At 40.2% G+C, this 19,807-nt stretch overlaps 2 protein-coding genes across 8 annotated transcripts in view; one reads left to right on the forward strand and one right to left on the reverse strand.

Annotated features, from left to right (window-relative positions):
- The window catches only part of kif13ba (kinesin family member 13Ba), a 37,796-nt gene extending 32,763 nt beyond the window's left edge, over positions 1–5,033 (forward strand). For all 4 annotated transcript variants that reach the window (XM_027281153.1, XM_027281152.1, XM_027281155.1 and 1 more), the window contains one exon: positions 1–5,033. In XM_027281153.1, the coding sequence (XP_027136954.1) occupies positions 1–206 (206 nt within the window). In that variant the 3' untranslated portion in view covers positions 207–5,033.
- LOC104919714 (homeobox-containing protein 1) overlaps positions 3,671–19,807 on the reverse strand; it is a 20,951-nt gene continuing 4,814 nt past the window's right edge. For 2 of the 4 annotated variants that reach the window (XM_019258381.2, XM_019258382.2), the window contains exons 2-10: positions 16,452–16,955; positions 15,792–15,877; positions 15,566–15,676; positions 14,546–14,702; positions 14,343–14,425; positions 13,618–13,713; positions 13,386–13,480; positions 12,960–13,043; positions 3,671–12,839 (exon numbers count right to left, since the gene is read on the reverse strand). In XM_019258381.2, the coding sequence (XP_019113926.2) occupies positions 12,510–12,839; positions 12,960–13,043; positions 13,386–13,480; positions 13,618–13,713; positions 14,343–14,425; positions 14,546–14,702; positions 15,566–15,676; positions 15,792–15,877; positions 16,452–16,954 (1,545 nt within the window). In that variant the 5' untranslated portion in view covers position 16,955 and the 3' untranslated portion in view covers positions 3,671–12,509. The remainder of the gene's footprint in view (positions 12,840–12,959; positions 13,044–13,385; positions 13,481–13,617; positions 13,714–14,342; positions 14,426–14,545; positions 14,703–15,565; positions 15,677–15,791; positions 15,878–16,451; positions 16,956–19,807) is intronic. The other 2 variants (XM_019258383.2, XM_010731794.3) reach the window with 2 other exon arrangements.

The raw sequence follows: 19,807 nt of genomic DNA on the forward strand, positions 1-19,807 counted from the left end.
GTAAAAATGACGGTTCAGTCGGAGGTCATCGGTATTTCCACTGTAAACCAGGTTACGGGGTGCTGGTTCGCCCAGACCGGCTCACGCTCCGTGATCGGACTAGCCGTCGCACGGCAGACTTTGCCGCTCCCGCCCACGTCCCCATCCTGCGAGGAGAAGCCATCGTTGCCCGCCGGGGGGAGAACCGCAAATCCTGGAGCAGTTGAGACAAACAAACCAGGAACTAGATGGGAGAGATGAACTCCCCACAGCCCTCCTCCTTCTCCTCCTCCTCCTCCTCTTCTCTCCTCCTCCCAGCTATGCAACAGGCTCACACAGAACTGACACACTGCCTACCCTCCGATAGTTTGGAACTACAGTCACTACATCCATTCACAAATAATGGATAAAAATAGTTCAGAACGAACACGAGTAAGTTGATGAAAGACTATGCAGAGTATATAGAGGTCCGTGGAAGGACTATTATCATGTGGGAAGATTGCGGTCAGTGGGAAGACCGGCAAGGATGAATGGAAGTCAGTGTAGACCTTATCAAAGTGGATCGGACATTGCAGACCGGATCATTTGCCTCAGAGATGCTTTCTGAGCTGATATACAGGGATGCAAACTATTCGCATTTTAGGCAGGAGTTACTTTATTTTTATTTTTTTTTGCTTTTTCTCCGAGTATATGTCAGACTTTGAGGTCATGATAGAGAAACACTAGTATAAAACGTCTTCATCTGTAGCAGCTCCGGCTGATTTGTTATTTATTTCTTCTTCTCCACCATTCGTAATAATTAGTTATTCTTAGGAAAACATTAAAATATACTGTATGGGCATTCTGACCTGTGACGTGTTTGCATCCCTGGATATGATGTTTCCACCAGACAGTCCTGAGACTCTCAATGTCCCAGAATTCCCTGCGCCGGCTGCCACTCCTCTGAACTCTCTAGGTCTTAGTCTGCAGTGTCAAAGCGTCTAGTCCGAGTCATTGTTGACTCATTGTTTGAGACACGTCTCCTCCTCCTGGACTCTTTTCTTTTGAAGATGGATCCTCCCAGAATGTGCCTTCACCATGGCTTGGTTTGTTTCTCTTTTTTTTTTCCTGTGTATTTAATTTCAGTTCGCTGTGTTTTGCGTTTTAAGAGAATGCCTCGAGCTAAGTGTGAGGTGATCTCAGGGACTGCAGAGGGGAAAAGGACAAGGAGGGGCGTGTGTGTGTGTGTGTTTGTGTGTGCGTGTTTGTAAATGTTGTACAGTGAAGTTGTTGGCCTCTGTGCACAAATAAGTTCATATTGTCGTAGCTGTGTTTTTAATGATGAAGATTATATGTGTAAAGCAGGAAAAGTCACGTCCTTGTCGGACAAAGCCACTATGGGAGCATGGTGTTTGTACTGGGAGGCTTTAAAAAAGTCGATTTTGCACTGGAGACGTTGGACAAGAAGCATTTGTATGTGAGCAGGACATGTCTGCGGTCACAGTGCAGCGCAGCCGAGAGGTTAGACGAGTGTCAACAGATTCCTCAAACCAACTTGTAATGTGAAAACGGTTCTCGATGACCTTAAATCAGAGTATATTCTCCGTCTGGATGTCTGTCCTTGATGCATATTTGCTAAGTTATCCTCTGTGGCTAACATTCAGACACCAGGGGGCGCTGTTTTAAAGTAGTACTTTTGTGTTGTGTTGGTGGGAAAATAGGGACGTGTATGTGTTGAGGAAAAGGAAGTGAGATGGACACGTGGATGATCTGCTGGGTTTGCTTCTATGCATGTTTTTAGAGAGAGACGACGTACTCTCTATGACTTAGAGAGAGTTGTACATTTTGGGAAAGTATTCAACACACGAGCAGTTCTGACTGATCGAACATTAAAATTAGTTTTTCGTCTTTATTGAGTATCACCAGAGGAGACTTTAACATTTCACAGTGACTTTATTCTTTGATCATTTAATGGGAAAGCATTGGAAGAAGAACACAGCACTGTTTCATACGTTGATATTCACGGAGAACGCAGACAGAATGCTCTCAGTGCTTTTCCATATGTTAAAGGGGCACTCCACCAATTTTACACATGTAGTTCAGTTCCCTGTCATAAGGAGGACTGTGCCGCTTGTGAAAACAGTTGTAGCTTTGGAGAGACGCTACAAACTTGGTCGTAACAAAATAAATTGCCAAGAATAGGCCAGTTGCCAGTTGCTGCTCTGGTGATTTTTGGAGCTTCACCCACAATAATACACACCAAAAGTGAGCGTTTGGGCGGCCTCTGCTGTTTTTAAATTCAGCTCGTTTAGGTCCGTCTGTCACATCTTTCCTTACTTAACTAAATTGTGGGAGTGCCCCTTTTTAATAAACTAGACCGAGGTCAGTGTAAAGTGTTTTGTTTGAGTCATCCTGAGTTGGAGTGATGCTGTCTCACCAAGTGAGGTAAAAGCATTTGCTGATGGCGGATGATGGGAAAGTATCCTTTAGTACTATGTCTCATTTACAGACAGCTAGGCTGAGTTCATATCCTGATGACGATGACGATGATGATGATGAAGATGATGATGACAAATCTAAATGTTAGTTGACATGTTAATGACGTCCGCTGAGGCAGGTTTTACAGCCTGTAAGCTGTTTCTATGGAGACATTCGGTTTATCCATGTACACTAGGGAGTCTACAGATTTCTGATGGGATGATTCGACGATGCATGCTCATGAGTCGATCACCTGGCATAACGTGTGGGTCTAAATGCACTCGGTATGTCCAAACACTATCATCTTTATGGATACAGTATGTCTTTTTCCATTCTTTTTATCATGCGTCTTCTTAATTCGAGAGACGTGAATTTACTATTTATATTTAAATGCTTATACACATGCATTTATCGCATGAAAATTGATTAAAAAAAAAAACGTTTTATTTTAATAAATATTGCACAAATGATTCCATGAAAATTGCTGCTATTAGCATTGTAAATTTACCTGTATATGGATCAATTGATTTATCTAACACTCTCTATCTCTGACTGTATACTAGATTGGAATTCAGTAGTTGGCGAGCGCTTTGGTTCAGTGGCCAATATGTCTTTTAATATGAAGCAGTACAATTTCTAAAAGTGAGGCACTTTGTCATGTAAGCCTTGAAGAAGATGTGTGAGGAAAGGTTGGAATATTTTCTGGGTGAATAATCACTCCATTGATTTTTTTTTTTTTTTGAGAGGAGACTTTAATGTTGGAGTTGAAGTATGGAGGCGATATTTCACCATAGTCTAGTTATTATCTGTGTATTTATTATCTGGCCTTAAAGCCCAGGACCCTGTAATTGGTTACTGTCTGGTATGTTATTGGTTGGAAAGTAGGAAGTGTTTCTTAGGTTGGACTCTGGCTGGGTTGATTGTTTGTAATAATATTGTGGTTCAGAACGGTTATGTGGTAATGAAGGAAGGGAGTACAGTTTTCTCGTGTATGTGTGGGTGTGTGTGTGTGAATGTTGGGTGGACATTTAGGTGGCTTTGCTTCAGACGTGTCCACGAGTTCTCACCAAGATGGGAAATGACCGCCAGCTGCCCGCTTCACTTGTTCGGACTCGAGCCGAGAGCGACAAACCTTCAACCCTCTCTGTTATGGCTGATGCGACTTCCCATCCTGGTCTTTGCTCGTGACACCGTTAAAGGGGCTTGAGATCACTTCAGGCTTCTGGATGTCCCCTTTTTTTTTTTTTTTTTTTTTACGTTATTGTGCCTCAGAAATCATATGACCATCTATCTATCTATCTTCCACACACTGTTTTCATATCAGTGCTTCAATTCATTTGCACAGAAGTCTCCAGAGGGAATCGAAGAGTTCATTTCTGGAACGCTTGTATATGTAGGAAGAAAATACAAAATGTTTTTTTGTTTATTTTAACGATTCAAGTGTTCTCAAGTTTCCTGATGCTCTTTAAATTGTACTGAAATTTGAATTCTCTGCTTTGAGTTTCAGTTTTTGGAGCAATATTCTTGAGCTACATTCCTTCACTCGACTCAATTTTCTGTTAAAAAAAAGATGAAATTTGGTTAATTTGGGAGCTATTATTTAACATGACAGCAGAGCCAAGCTCAAACATGGTGGTAATAAATGTCTCTTTTTTTTCTCGCACACATCCTCATCTTTAACTCTCCACGCAGTTTGCAGCGTCAAATCTGTTATTTTAGTAGAACATGTGGGGTGCAGCTCGCGGGCTGCGTGATGCACGCGATCCACAGAATACTAGAGTCTGGTGTATCAATTATTTTCCACAGAAAACTAGAATTAGTCGTAACTAAAGAGATTAGAGCGAAGCCAGCAGTGTTATTTCTGCGGCTGAATCAACCATAAAAAAACACATTCAGTTCTGTTTTTATTAACCTGATTTGTGTCCAGTCATATTTTAGACTGCTTATTGATCTGAATGAGTCTTTTCTAAGTGCTTTTGTTTTGCTCAGATACCCATTGGTCCCATATCTTTATTGCATTCACCTCCTGTTGCATTTCCTGTAGCTCTGTGCTAACTATGGGATCACTGGTCTGGAGCAACATGGTGCCCCGCCTTAACGTCGCCTTCAATCTGGATCCAGACTGGTTTTAGCAGGAACAATCTCAGCTCTCTCTTACCCAGACGTGCTGTACTCTAAACACTCAGCGTACTGTGCTATGGAAGAGAGTCATTCCGAAATAGTCTGGTTTACAATTTAAAAAGGCATAAAAACATGATGAGTAAGTCCATCTCCAGATTAATATCGACACGTTGAGTAGAAAAGATCCTTTGGTCACAGATGCTGTCAGGTTTTGAAGACCTCAGAGGGATTTCTAAAGATTTCCACTGATCCAACCCTCCTGTATCGCTGCCTTACTGGAGGGAAAGTCATCATGTTGTCTCCCAGAGGCTGCTGTCACACCTCAGTCAGAAAAGATTCCCACACAGGGAATTTTATATATACGACAAGAAAACCATCAAAGCGAATGAATTTACAACTCACCACTGCCCTACAGCAGCATGCCCCCGACAGCTTCTGCCTCCTCGGGATCGTCACACTACCAGCCAGAGATCGCGTTCTGTTTGAGAAAAAGCAATGGATTGAGCTTGATTTTTGTATTTTTCGCCAGCACTAAAACATATTAAACTGCCTCGGTCGTGAGCGTTCACCTTTTTTACTACCTCTTTCTCGCCTGTCCAGTGTTCTGCCAACTTCCTTTCCCCCTCCTCCTCCTCCTCCTCCGAGGCCTTTCAGCTGACAGAGTTTTACCTGCTTCACGACTGAACTGGCTGAAATCCAGTTCACCTCTTGTGTGTTCTGAAATATTAGAATAAACCACACAAACGAGCAATACTTGACTGTCAGGTGATGCATTGCAGCTTTGTTGCAGGTGCACAGTCTTTTTTCTTCTTTTTTTTCTGTTGCAGTTTTTTGGCAGTGACCTGTAATTTGTACAGCTGGGTCCGCTTTCCAGGAACATTCAGATACAACTTCTCCTCTTGGTATATTTTAAAAGGCAGTTGGTATCAGTACAATGTTGCGTTAATATTTCCTAGGTACCAGCAGCCATATTTAACAGAGCTGTGTAATAATGGAAGGTTGATAGGAGCTTAAGGAGAGGGCTTGGTGCTTGCTAAGTCAGGGAGTTTTAGTAGAACCTTGTTACTCCTGCAAAAAAGCCCCTCCAGTCCCTGTAAGCCTTCACACGCTGGAGAAAACATTTTTAATAATCCAACATGGGTTTAATGTGGCCTCGGCCTGGTCAACAGTATTACTATATCATCCTATCTAATCATTATCAGTTGTTTGTTGCTACTGTTGATTCGATGGAGCAGGTTTTGTCTTGATGTGTCATTTGTATGTGTGAGTGCACCATTGGAGTGGTTGATCTGTGTATGTATGTGTGTGTGTGTGTGTGTGTATATATGCGCATATTAAGACTTATAAAAAGAAAAAATCTGAGCACAAGTTTGGGTTTTGATTAATTTAATTTTGTTTTATGTAATTCTATGCTGCAATCCAAAGAATAAACATGTATTATAATACATTTATAATTTTCATTTTTTTTATCATCTGAACAGTAATCTGGTAAGAAAAAATAATAATAAAAAAAGAGGAAGATTAACAGAGTATTTGTTCTTTATTTGTACCAAACTGATTTAATGGTCAAAGAAATGTGCAGACTCACACCATGTTGTGTAATAATGCAGATTTGTTTTACCAAAAACTGCTAACTAATATTAGTGAAGTATAAACATACATTCTGAAGAGGTAACCACATTTTATCCCCGACTCTATTGACATAAAAATTACTAGTTACTTGTTCTGGGGCTTCAAACTTACTTCACATCTTTATCAGCGGATGAAGTTTCCTCAGTTGTCATGGAGATAGATCTGTTGACAACCCCAGTACCTCATTGTTTTGCCAGCGGTCATCGTCTTGCAAACTCTTCCTGCCAAAGATTGTGATATATTTGAAAGCTCTGAAACAAGCTGATCAGTGGCCCTGAATTCAATGACTACTTCTGACATGCATAAGTTACATACTATTTATTGAAGGCTGAACCGCTAATATGGATTTTTTTTTTCTGAGCCCTTTAAAAAGGTCCACTGTGTGGGCATGTAGTGGTGAGCTCACAGACTGCTGAACCCCTGATCTGAAAGTATGTACCAGTGTTTGGTTTGTCTGTTCTAGGCTACTGTAGTAACAGCCGATTTTGTGGACGAGGCTCATTCAAAAGGTAATTAACAGATTATACACTAATGAAAACATAGTTATGACTTTTATTCCATTTCTGCCAATAGATGCTCCTAAATGTTCCACAATGTAAAAATCAGTCTCACTGCGAGTGATGCAGATCTAAATGAACTCAAAACAATCAAAATAAAATGAACAGTTCGGGTTATTTCATACATGAGTTGTGTTTTAGTCTCAGCAATATTTGCTGATGACGACCCTGATCACACCACACCTATATGGTCCCAATGAAACAAGTCTGTTAATTAAAGGATTTGATTTTATTCTTTGTCTGATTCTTATTAGGCTGTGAATATTTAATGTTTGAGAGAAAAACTTAACCGAGCCTTGAGGCTCTTGCAGTCTTCATTGAGTGAATGGAGCTGCCATTCATTCATCTATTTTAACACGTGCCAGAATACAATTTGTTTTAAAAAAATATAATTTCTAAGACTTCATACACATTTACTGTGCACAGTTGGATGTGGTTGGAACAGAAACCCCTCCACCCACCTGCCCAGGCTGTGTTAGTGCTTACTGTACACGTTGGCTTACAGACAAAACAAACCAGGACACACCACATGGACTCTGATCAGTTTTTATTCCCTTGTAAATAGAATATCAATAAAAACACACCTTAAAAATAACAAATAAGGTTTATCCAACAGATGAAAAAGTAACAAAAGGCATATGTAGATTTTCTACACAGCGATTACAGAACAGTCTACTGTCCAAAAAAGGCACTAAATCTTGAAATAGAGAGGAACGAGAGAGGATAAAACTCAGTTCAAACCGATACAACAAACGTCCTGCTGAGGTTTGAGATTTTTCATTCGATCGAGAATTATTGAAGAGTTTATTGCCAAAATGAAATGGTGACCGCTCAGGTTTCTTTTTTTTTTAATAAAAACAAAAACATTTTTTTACATGACTGATAAAATGTTTGAACCAGATGGTCTTTTTTTTAAAAGTAGTATTTACAGTCATTGGCTGATTAAAGGAGAATATTAAGAATGGAACATCTACATTTTATGTTGACTCTTCCCACCTAAATAATAATAAAAGACAGCATTTTGGAATATAACTCTTCAAATGTCATACTGCATCTCATGTATTCACCACATTGACAAAAGGTAAGAGACAACCAGATCCCACATGCTTTCTCTTTGTTCACACAGCAGGCCTCAGATCAGATGCTGCTACAACCTTATTACATCAAAAGGGCCAGTGAGGTATTCCAGGTGTAAAACAGGATCTGATCCGAGAGCTGCTTTGTTCCCGTGAAGAACCAGCGAAGGAAGAGTGAAGCCGACAAAAAGACAACATGCTGCCGTCGCTGCGGTCAGAAACAAAGTGCACATGGGCAGTCTGACACAGTGCTGAATATAACTGGAAGAGCGAAGGCGTTCTATGTCATGTTTATGGGGAAAACTGGTATCACTGTGGTTCTTTTTTCATGACAATTTTCACTTACTATGCTTTTCAAGTTGATTATAATAATAATATGAAAACACACTTTACTTTCTGGCACTGTGATTGTCGTAAATAAAAAGTACGGAGCCAATTTAGGGTCAAGCGCTGAGAGCAAAATGAAGAAATTTAGAGATTGCTGTCGTGAAATCAGTTCATGAAGTAGTTATTTTGGCTCGTATTGATGATCTGTTCCACATTGAAGTGTCAGAGGAGGTAAATCTGAAGCATCTTAACAAGCTTGTCTGAGGTGAAAACTGAGAAGTTAGTGTGCTTCACGTTTGAACCGAGCCATGGTACAAAAAATAACTATTTTACACAATAAGACTGAGACAGCAATCTCCAATTTAGTTTCTGTTCATTGTTTTTTTGTTCCTCATTTTTTTAACTCTCAGACTTTTTTGGCTCCAAAATGACTAAAACAAACAAACAAAAAAAATTACACTAATAAACTACTTTTTTCACTTCACATCAATTTGCTGCTTCAGGGGTCCATCTTCATGAGAGGACCATGAATGAAACAATTTTAAAACCCTGAAATAATCTCAAAAGCATGTTGTCTTCAATGAATCCACAGATTCACGTCAGAAAGGCTTCTGCTTAGCAGATTTGAAAGAAAATAATAATAATAGTAAATAAAAAAAACAAACATTTTCTAACCCACAGTGGGATAGTATATGTTGATATTTTGGTGTAAATAATTCAAACAGATGACAGAAAGCTACAGAAGTGACTAATGTCATAAAGCAAAGACACCCGGGACAGCTCTGCTGCCGTACGATTAAAGAGACATTCCACCACAAAACTTAAATTCTCCAACACAAACACTGACGAGTTGTGTTAGTATTCCACCAGGCCGAGCGGGAAACGTGTTTTAGAAGCATTCAATGGACTCTGGTGGAGGCAGGAGCTTATGAATGAATACATTTTTTTGAAGTGGAATTTCCCTTTACTTTCAAACTTAATATTTATTGGCTCGAGTTCAAGAAGAAATTTCCCTTTTGAAAAAAGAAGAAGAAAAAGGACACTGACATCTCTGTTGTCCCTGATCAGCTAGTGAACCGTCTTTACAGCCTCGTCACAGTTTGCTGTCAGTCTCCTCCGAATAAAATCAGCTCTACAGTTACTTTTTACTCTCGACTGTCTAAACTTTGATTCACATTGAAGCAGCTGTGGAAAAACCTGGGGGGGGGTGTGTAGCTTATAGCTGCGGGGGGTAAAGTGAGGTATTTGTGTTGAGTTTTTTTTTAAACTCTGAACTAGTAGCTTAGCCTGTAAAGCACCTGGTGATGAACAATGATGAACCGATCTGAACGAAGCCACGTGAGTGTGGGCTGTTACAGAACATCATGTGTTTAGCTTTCTTGCATTATTTCTGATACAGTGATGTATGAACAGCCGTTGTAGAAGTCCATCTTTGTGCACTGATACTGTGTTAGTACACTGCAAAAAAATAAGGCACTTCAACTTAAAAACAGTATATTTCATGTGTTGAACAAAAAATAATGTAACATTACTGACATGACTCTGGATGGCTGGAAAACTGAATAATTGATACACCAGACTCTAGTATTTTTTACTTTTGAACAAGTGTTTAGTGTCACTTATTTACTAACTTGCTGTACAATACCTGACTAGCACTGAACAGCAAATAAACAAATAGCTGGTGAACGTAGTGGGACGTTAAGAGCCACATATTTACCTCAGGGGTTAGTGGAGACCTAAACAGAGCTAAAAGAAGAGTCGATATTGGATTTAAAGTCAATATTAAATTTAATGCTAAAGTTGCTCTGTGTCTGTGTGATGCGTAAACAGGCAACAACTTTATAAAAAAGTGGGCTAATGGGTCAGTGCTTTGTTTGTTGTGCTGTTATTAAGATGCACACATCTCCAACTTTACCCAAACAAAGGAAAAGAAATAGAAAAAATATATATATCTTAGGAATTGACTCATAGCGAGTATTCTTTCAAATTAAAAGAAAACGCTGGTAAAATGAATGTTTCTCAGCCAACCCGATGTCAGACTATCTTTAAGCCCAAACGTCTTAAAAAGGGCAAAATCAGAAATAAAAGAAACAAAAAGAAAATTCCCTGTGAGATTAACAAAGGCAGAAAACAGTTGGTCTTCTACAACGGCTATACAGGGATAAATATTTCGTGCGAGTAGTTTGATCAAATATTTATTTCTCAGCTAAATAACACTTCTTGCTGTGGTTGTTTCCCACTCGCTCACTAAAAGATTAACTATTAGCTTTCTCAGGAAAAAAAATAAAAAATAAAAAAATCAGCTTTCTCAGATACATTTTTTTTCTCTTACTGCCTCTCTGGTCTGTTATTCGCGCTGTTTCAACAGCAGGGACTCTAAGCACCATGATATTGATCCAATAAAGTTTCATTTAGAATGAAAACACAATTTTAAACATGACTGTATGTGTTTAGAACACATGGCATGTCGAGCACAAACACAGATATACCTAAAAAAAAAATTCAAAAAAAATTAAAAAATGAAATGCATTTTGCTTGCAATAATTTGACACATCTGATGCATCTTTGATTAGCATATCTCTAATACATAGTTCCACCCGTGACTATCATACACTCAGACACTACACCAAATTTAAACTTAATACTTTGGCTAATGCTTCACTCACCTTTCACCAACAATAAAGACTCATACTGACAGTTTCTCTCATTTGAAGCTAATACGTCTATATACTGTAAATAGAAATGGATCCGGTACATATATATAAATATGTACCGCCACAGTTTGTATAATATACTGTATATATATATATGCGTGTGTATGCATACATACACGTGGTATGTATGTATTCACTTTATTCTTTAATAGTATGTAATAACAGTTTGTTACACTGTTGAATACCTCCCAACTGATCTGTAGTAATTACAGATCATCTCACAGTGATTCATTCATTCTGCACAAAATGAATAACACTCGGTCACCTGGACGTCTGGGTTTTTAGTTTTTGTACAAATGTGTCGCTTTCTTTTCTTTTTTCTTTTTCTTTTAATTACTTGTTATTAATATGGAAGCAAAGAGAGGATGTGAGGATTTGAATCTTGCAAGCAACTGAACACCCAATTGTGAATTATCTACTGAATACTTACTGTTGATATTTATATGCCACTGAATGGTGTTTAAAATTAAGTATAATATGAAATAATAAAAAAAACAAAATCAAGTTCTTCATTGTGAATTGGTGAAATTCAGACATTAAAATCAAGATTCAAGGTAAAAAAAAAAATACATTTGAGTATTTGGGACACCAAATTAGCAGTGATAAAATAAATCTGATGTCTGGCCCATCAGATAATGGTCTGTCAGTCACATTATCCAAATAAATTCACGGTGCCAGGTTTTGACGTTTGAAATTAAATGAAATTAAAGAACTTGATATTAATTACTGGAGGAGAATTTAACCACATAATTAGTTAATTTTCAAATGAAACTAATTCAAGCTGTTTTCAGTTGCTCACAAAATTTAAAATCACAATGACCTTTCTTTTCTTCCATATATTGAGCTTATTTTACCAGGGCAGGGTAAGGACGAGTAGGTTATTCTTTCTCTCTTTTACATTTTTTAAATCATCTTAGGCTCGCAGAAATATCAACGAGCCGTGACCTTGAGGAAACTGAGCTTGTTCTGCTGTTCTTCTCACTGGAAGGAATTAACAACAAAACAATTTGAAATAAGATAAACTGATGATGAAATGTGCTACAGTCATTTTAAAAACAGTTATAATGAACTTAACTTTCAAATTCAGGTATTTTATCTTTTGAGGCTGTTCAGTTGTGTTGTGATCACAGTACAAGACCCTGAAACTATTTGAACCTCGTGTCAAATACAGTGTTGTCCTGCTGTGAAAAATGCAGTTTCCAAAGAAATCTGCACATCCTGTCCTGTTAGACAGTCTGCTATGGAAGATTAAAAATGCCTAAATAAAACAAATCAACAATAATAATAATAATAATAATAATACACATTGCTACTGTGTGTTGTTTTTACTGTGTCACTTTCTTTGTTTGATTTGTTTTCATTCAGGCATTTTCATAGTGTGCTGTGGTGCACTTAAAATAAAACAAATAAAAGTGTATAATTATTATCATCATTATTATAATATACTAGCAATACCTATAAGAGCGTAGCAGAGTAGGTTGGTGGTTGGAGGTAGGGTTGGGAGGTATCTCAGGGTTGGAGTTTACACGACTTTTGGTCTTTTTTTTTTCACTTATTACATTCCTATAACATCTGCTTGCATATTAACACACCTCTGATCTTATGCCATTCACTACTCCGACAAATCTAATATCCACTGCCCTCCTTCAGTCGTCCTCCAGCGTTTCCGTCTTGATGTCATTCCCCATACTGCACCTTGCTCCATCCACCTGATTGGCTAGGGCTTGGTTGCTGTGGTCGACAGCCGCCTTCTCCAAGCCGATTTGGTCCTGGGGCTCGGACAGCGCGCTGTGGATGGTGGGTTCGTCCTGGAGGGAGGGTGAGGGCGGAGACCAGGACACGCCTGACAATCTGGAACCCTCCGCCTGAGGGCCCACCACTGACACTAGGGAGCGGCCGATCAGAGAAGTGCCCCTCTGTCCAGACAAGGCCCCTCTACCCAGGGTGGAAAACCAGCTGGGGAGCAGCGTGGGAACCTGAGCGAGGAGAGGGGAAATGAACGATTAGCAGATTTAATCTGGATTTTCTTTCTTTCTTTTTTTATACTGTGACGTGAAGAGCAGTGTTAATGCAGTTGTAGTAAACTCGGGTTGTACCTGGGTCGGAGAGGACAGGTCAGCTCGACTGAAACCAAATTGCCTGGTTGAAGCTCTCTTGTCAAATAAAGACACCTCGCAGCCCTGTGGCAGAGCAACACAGCAGTTATAGAATAAGCAGGCCATCTTACAGTCACAGCTATCTCTGACGTTATTTATATTGTTAGAGATGTTGAAATCTCTGCTGCTGACCAAACACGGGTCAAATGTGACTAAATGTAAATTTAAATAGGTGACACAAACAGGAATCAAAACAAAGTAGACTCCAATGTTTCATACACTGTTTAACTTTACTGACCATGAGTTCGTTGACCCCCGCTGTGCATATTTACTGTTACACACACTAATCTTCTGTTGTCACCGGACAGCTCTATTAGAGGCTTTGTGTGTTCGGGAGGAGTTGCAACTCGTTTACATCTAGTTCACCTGGTCGGGGAAGTCGTTGCCGTCCACCTCGTCGCTGTTGGACTGACCTCCTGGACTCTGAACCTCGATGCCGTGGCTCTCCAAGATGGCTGCTTCTTCAAAAACACAAACCTCATCATAGCGTATCGACAAGAAGCCACTCAAACAAATACACGCATGTGTAAAGGACATGTATGTATAACTACAACAACATCCATTATTGTTGACACACATACAAAGAGGAAGATATTACCAATGTTGGCGCGTCTCTTGATGTCTTTGCGGCGGTTGGCAAACCAGTTGTAGACTTTCAGAGATGTTACCCTCTCCAAATCAGACAGCTTCTTCCCTGTAACACACACACATACATATACACACTTTATTTGAAGGCTCATTCAAGCATTTTTCCTGAGACATGTTATCTTGAAGTACAGATGTAAGACTCAATGCTGTTGCTTAATAATCCAGCATACTTAAGTGGTGCACTTGTCATGATGCAGATACCTCATTTTCATTGTTGGACATGAGCTAAAGAGACGACTGAACATCAGATAAAAACTAAATCAATTCTTCAAACGGAGGAAACCAGATGTACTGACCAGGTTAACTAAAAGAAGCTGAAAGAAAACTAATCGGATATTGATGGCGATGAATGCACGTCAGCGGGAACAATGCAGAGTTTTTCCTACAATCATGTATTTCCTCTCAGTAATTCCTAAATAGAATAATATAATTCATAGCCAATGACATTAAAATAGAAATATCTACGTGGTTACATTTGCACCATGATGTGGACCTGTTATCAAAGACACCACTGATTGGCTAAGACACTGAACTGTCGTCCTCTCACTCGGTAAAAGCTGCTATCGTCTACTTTAGAAATGTGAAGCAGTGAAGAGTAAAACAAGTTCACTTGTGATTATATATAATTATATTTAGTCATTTTAGTCAAAGTCATTCATTTGTGTTTTTACCTACCTGGTTTCTGAATGACAGCGTTGCAGGCAGTGGCAATCTCCTCCCTCTTGGCCTCATCGGGGTACTGGTTATCACTAAAGTAGCTGTGAAGACACAAACAAACACACACAGCCAATTAAAAATAATACACGCTGATTTCAATTTCTTTATGTAACCTCCTCCCCAACATTCCTGACAGCTCACCACCTCCTCCTCCTCCTCACCTCTCCATAACAGCCAAACACTCCTTCCTCCAGGTGAACCTGCTCCCTCGCCGCAGACGGAAGCCCGTGGGGGCAGAACCAAAGGTAGGCGGGGCTTGGTGCCAATCCATCATGTCGTCTAGAGCCAATGGGGCGGCTCGCATGGCAAGAGTAGCACCTGAAGTCACAAACGCCAGGCGGCAACAATAATAAAAGTTTATGTTCATTTCAGTGTGAAGCAGTTTTTCAGCTGAAAAATGTGGCACAAATAAAACAATGATTATTTATTGTGCATTTGCTGTGTCTCTTTGTTGTGTTCATCATCTGTTTGTAAGGACAGGGTAACACATCACACCCTGACATTCATTTATTTTAGAGCATCGAGCCAATAACACAAATTCAAGTCAAGAGATTCTAATTAAAGCATCATGGCAGTGTTTTTCTCCCTGAGCAAGGACACAGGCTGACATGAGCTAGATGTACTGATTTCTTCATATTGTACATTCCACTATGCTGGTCTCAGCTTAACACAATATAGTCATTGTTCAGTCACAGGAAAAACAGTTTACAGTCTTTATTTCTGTAACCAGGGACATCTCAAGACACCCATGAAAAGAAAAGACTGATTACATTTATGTATCATCTGAAACCTGTCCTCTGCTGCAAAATGATGGATAAAAATATAATTAAACTCTTTTTAGTTCATATTGTAATCACAGCTATGAATACTAATGAGCTGTGGTAATGGATTATTTTGCTGCACTGATGTATTCGAGCTGTCAATCTCGTGTGTCTAGAGTCCTAACTGACTATATTTAATGAATATACTGATCTTCCATGCTTTTAATATATAACTAGCTCTTCTTTACGTTGTAGAAGGGATTGTCCTCCTAAGTATGCATGGCCTCATTTTTTCAGTCAGCACTACCAGTCATACAATCAGAGCAGTTACAAAACAGGTTATCGCTTTTGTTTTACAGCATCTTCTCACAAGTGGAGGGGGGGGGTTAGGGTGATGTAGGCCTAATGGTAGGAGGTTACCAGGATTAGTCTTCTCCAGCTGGTACCATCGGAAGAAGGCTCGTTTCTTCTGCTCGCTGAGGTCTGATCCCTGCTGCAGGAGCCAGTGGGAGATCCGACTCTGGCTGATCCCTGGAGGAAGGAAGAGGAATGAAGCGAGATCTGTATTGTCAGTAGACTTTCTGGCATGCCAACTCTTTCTGTTGATGATTTAGCAGGTCCGGTTGGAGTGGCAGATGATACTCACCTGTTACCTGAGCGACCACAGCCTGGGAGATTCGCCTGTTGGCCAGGAAGGACTTAATCTCCTCTTTGATCACAGCACTGTCCCTCCTGCAAGCAGAGAGGAGAATTTACTGTTTACGACAAAGTACAATAAACGTTCACATCTCCAACAGAATGATATTACTAACGTGCGGCACAGGATAACCTTCACTGCACTTAAACCGGCTGTAGCTCTGCAATCCATATATACTGCACATTAATGGGAGTAGCTGCTAGAGCTGAATACGTGCAGGAATCAGAGGCCACATTGCGATGATTACATCACTCGCTGCTCTCTTTTCTGGTTTGATTTCATCTTCACACACCCTTAAATCAATACCGCCTCTGACTGCAGACTACAGATGAGAAGCACTAGTATGTGTGTGTAATATATAAATATATACGTGTGTAGTATATGTTATCATATTCAGATTCATATTTCAGGCAGGCTTGTCGACCACCATGCCCTCTATTGCTGCACCTGCTCTCTGGTGCAGCCATCTACTACTGTATGTTGCCAGTGGGTTCAAGACCAACATACATTTCTGATAGCAACATATTCTTGTGTGTATTCTTGTATGATCTTATGATTGCAGTCACAACAAGGTTCCAAGATGTTGGCTTAATTTAAGACAAGTCTTACCTCATCAAGTCCTCCACCTTGTCATCAACATCTATGTCCTCTTCACTGGTCTCAAACCCGTAGCCCGGTGCCGTCACACTACCACTAACTACACCAAGAGGAAACCGGGGCGGCGAGAGCTTCCCATTGGTGACAGCGACTAGACCGTTCTGAGCTACGCCTGCGATGGCTACAGGTGAGGCTACTGGCATTGGTAGAGGTGGGGAGGTGGTGTCGAAGTTGTTGTTAGGCGACAGTGAGAGCCGGTTGTCAGGGAAAGTTGTCTGAGTGGCGGTGGAAGTCATAGAAGAAGAGGCGGCGGCGGTGCTAGAAGAAGACAAGGAAGACGAGGGAGGCATGTAGGAAGGTTTATGGGGCAACTTGTGTCCATGTTTCCGGTCCAGGTGGTCCAGGGTGTCCAGGGCGTGGAGGACCTCCGCCTGTGTGATTCCTGTCCTCCTTAGCCTCTGGAGGAGGTCAATCTGCTCGATGGTGAAACGAGGCTCCTCACACTGCTGGAACATCCTGAAGGAGATCATAACAACCCCATTAATGACATTTACACACGCACATGCACACGCACACACACACACACTACTCTTCTTGTCTGATGCAGTGGCGCTTTATATAAACACTCCCAGCTTGTAAGAAGCTGCTGTTAGTCTCCAACATTTTACAGAGGAATGATGTCATTTTAATCCATTACAGTTATTTGACAGTTGTAACGTAACAGTTCCTGTGCAGAGTAAAACATACCACATTAAATATAATCCATTTTTAAAGTTCAGCCTACTCTAGAACAAATGGAGTTATGTCAGCTGAGCCACTAAAATACCTCTTGTATGTTATGCCCATAATCAAATTAGACTTGATTTTCTCTTACAAGAAGGAGCCACTGTATTTCAGACAGCTCAGCAGATGTGACGAGCACTACACTACTACGAACTACCCAAGAGTATTTTTCTACAAACAAACCAATTCCATAGAGTTTAGTACATTTTACCATCTGCCTTACTTGTGCAAGTTAATTGTACAGAAAAACAAATAAATATTTGCTAGTTGGTAAAAGGTAAATGGACTGTACTTCATTTAGTTGTATGCATTCACATATTCGTACAGTGATGGCATTGGCTGCCATGCGAGGTGCTCAACAGAAGGGAGCTGATTACGAATGCATATTTGGGGCTCAGTATCTTGCCCATGGCTGGAGGAACGAGGGATCAAACCACCGATCTTTCAATCAGAAGATTTCTTCCCCCACCCCTCACCACTGGCAAGTAAAGTATGACAGCATTGACAAAGACAATGAAGATTCACATGAAGAAGAAGACCACAACTGCTGGCATGAGAACGTGACGTGAACGACACAGACCTATTTTCTTTTTTTACTTTTCAGGGAAACAAGTAGGAAATGTTTTCTGGTGAGAAACAGTGGCAGTAAACATAATTGAGTCTGACTTCTTCCACATCACGTTCAATAGATGCATGCATTGTTTTCTGTGAGTGCCTCATGCATGAGTGCACAACTTGAATCCCACTTAATGAAGGTGGAGGATATACAGCGTGGGGAAATAAGAATTCAACACGTCAACATTGTTTTCATTGCACATACTTCCAGTGTAGCTGTTCACAAGACCAGACATTGGTGTTAACTCAATAGAACTACACAGATAAAGAAATCCTAACCTTTACATCCATAAAACGTATTTAACACTTGGTGGAGAAGCTTTTTTTTTGCAATGACAGCTTTAAGACGTTTCCTGAACAGAAGAAGAAACTAATCTCTCTCAGTGTTCAGATATTTTTTTCACACAGTCTTTAAATCCTAAAGATTCATAAGGCCGCTGGTGAATCTTGATCTTCTTCCACAATTGTTCCATTGACTTTTAGTCTAGTGATTAACTGGGTCAGTCCAACACCTTTATTTTCCTCCGCTAAGACCAACTGACAAGTTTAATTTGCAGTACGTTTTGGATCGTTCCCCTGCTGGAAAGTCCATCCTCATCTCATCGTCTCGATGACCACATTTTCCTCAAGAATTTCAGGTACATGGCTCAACTCATCTTCTTTTCGATAATTTGGATTCTGCCAGTATCGTGAGAAGAAAACAGATATCTGCAGCCAAGGGACTAAGATTTTGGCACCAGGGTGTGGGTGTGGTTGGTAATAGTTGAGCAGGTTCTGGTTGCAACAATCCTTGTTTAGAGCAGGAAAAAAAAACTGAACACAGTGGCCTAATTGCAATCCTGGAACCTGTCAGTTATTGTTTGACGATGATTTATCTTTTTTACCTGTTTACATATGCAGATATGTCTTCATAGAGATTAGCAGAAATGGGATTTTCTCTTCATTCTCATGTATCATGTTGCTGATTAGAAGAAGAAGTCTTGGCAGAGATATGTGCTGGCTACACCAGAAGCAGAGAAACATTAGCCATTGCAACCTAGAGGCTAAAAGACCAACTGGTTCCAAGACTGAGCCTGTTTTCACCTCCAGACTTCATTGTAGGTATGATATTTTTAGGGTCATATGCATAGCCTTTTTTCCCAAACATGGCACATATATTACTGCAGAAATATTTTATATTTGAATCCCTACATTCTCCCAGTAATCTACAGGCTTCTCACATGTTGTGTTGCAAACTGCATAACAGCTTTTCAACATGCCTTTTCTTTAGTAATATAGGGGTGATCGTGCGACTGTGGCAGTGGAGTGCATCGCCTTTGGTTTTCCCTGTTACGACAGTTCCTTCTGCTTCCAGGTCTCTTTTTGGAGCTCTTTTCAAGTCATCCTTGGCTCTTGGGCTACTCTGAACTTACTGACTAACTTTGACTGCTCGGGGCAGCTGTGGCTCAGGAAGTAGAGCAGGTTGTCCACTAATCAGGTGATCAAGGGCAAGATACTGAACCCCAAATTGCTGCCGCACGCTGCATCATCGGTGTGTGAATGCGTGTGAATATATAGATATGATATGTAGTGTAAAAGTGTTTTGAGTGGTCAGAAAACTAGAAAGGCGCTATATATGTACAGTCCATTTACCATTTGGTTGGAATTTTGCAAAAAGCTGTTGTGCATGGTCGGAGATGTTCCTTCCACTTGTGGATAATGGCTCCAACTGTGCTAATAGGAGCATTGAGGAGCTGAGAAATCCATTGCTATGTAGATCAACAATGTTGCTGCAACAATCTTGGGAAAGCTCTTCGCCTCTACCCGTCATGAGATGTTTATCACATGGCAGCTTTGTAACAAATGATTTGTTTACTTGGATGCAGAGGTGGGTAACCCTTTTAGCAGAAGTACTAACCTGCCAACAAGCATGAACCCAGCTGATTTTAATTAGCAAGGGTGGGAGAACTAATCAATCTGTAATGAGCTGA

The sequence above is a fragment of the Larimichthys crocea genome, chromosome VIII (assembly GCF_000972845.2).
Source record: "Larimichthys crocea isolate SSNF chromosome VIII, L_crocea_2.0, whole genome shotgun sequence".
NCBI lineage: Eukaryota > Metazoa > Chordata > Actinopteri > Sciaenidae > Larimichthys > Larimichthys crocea.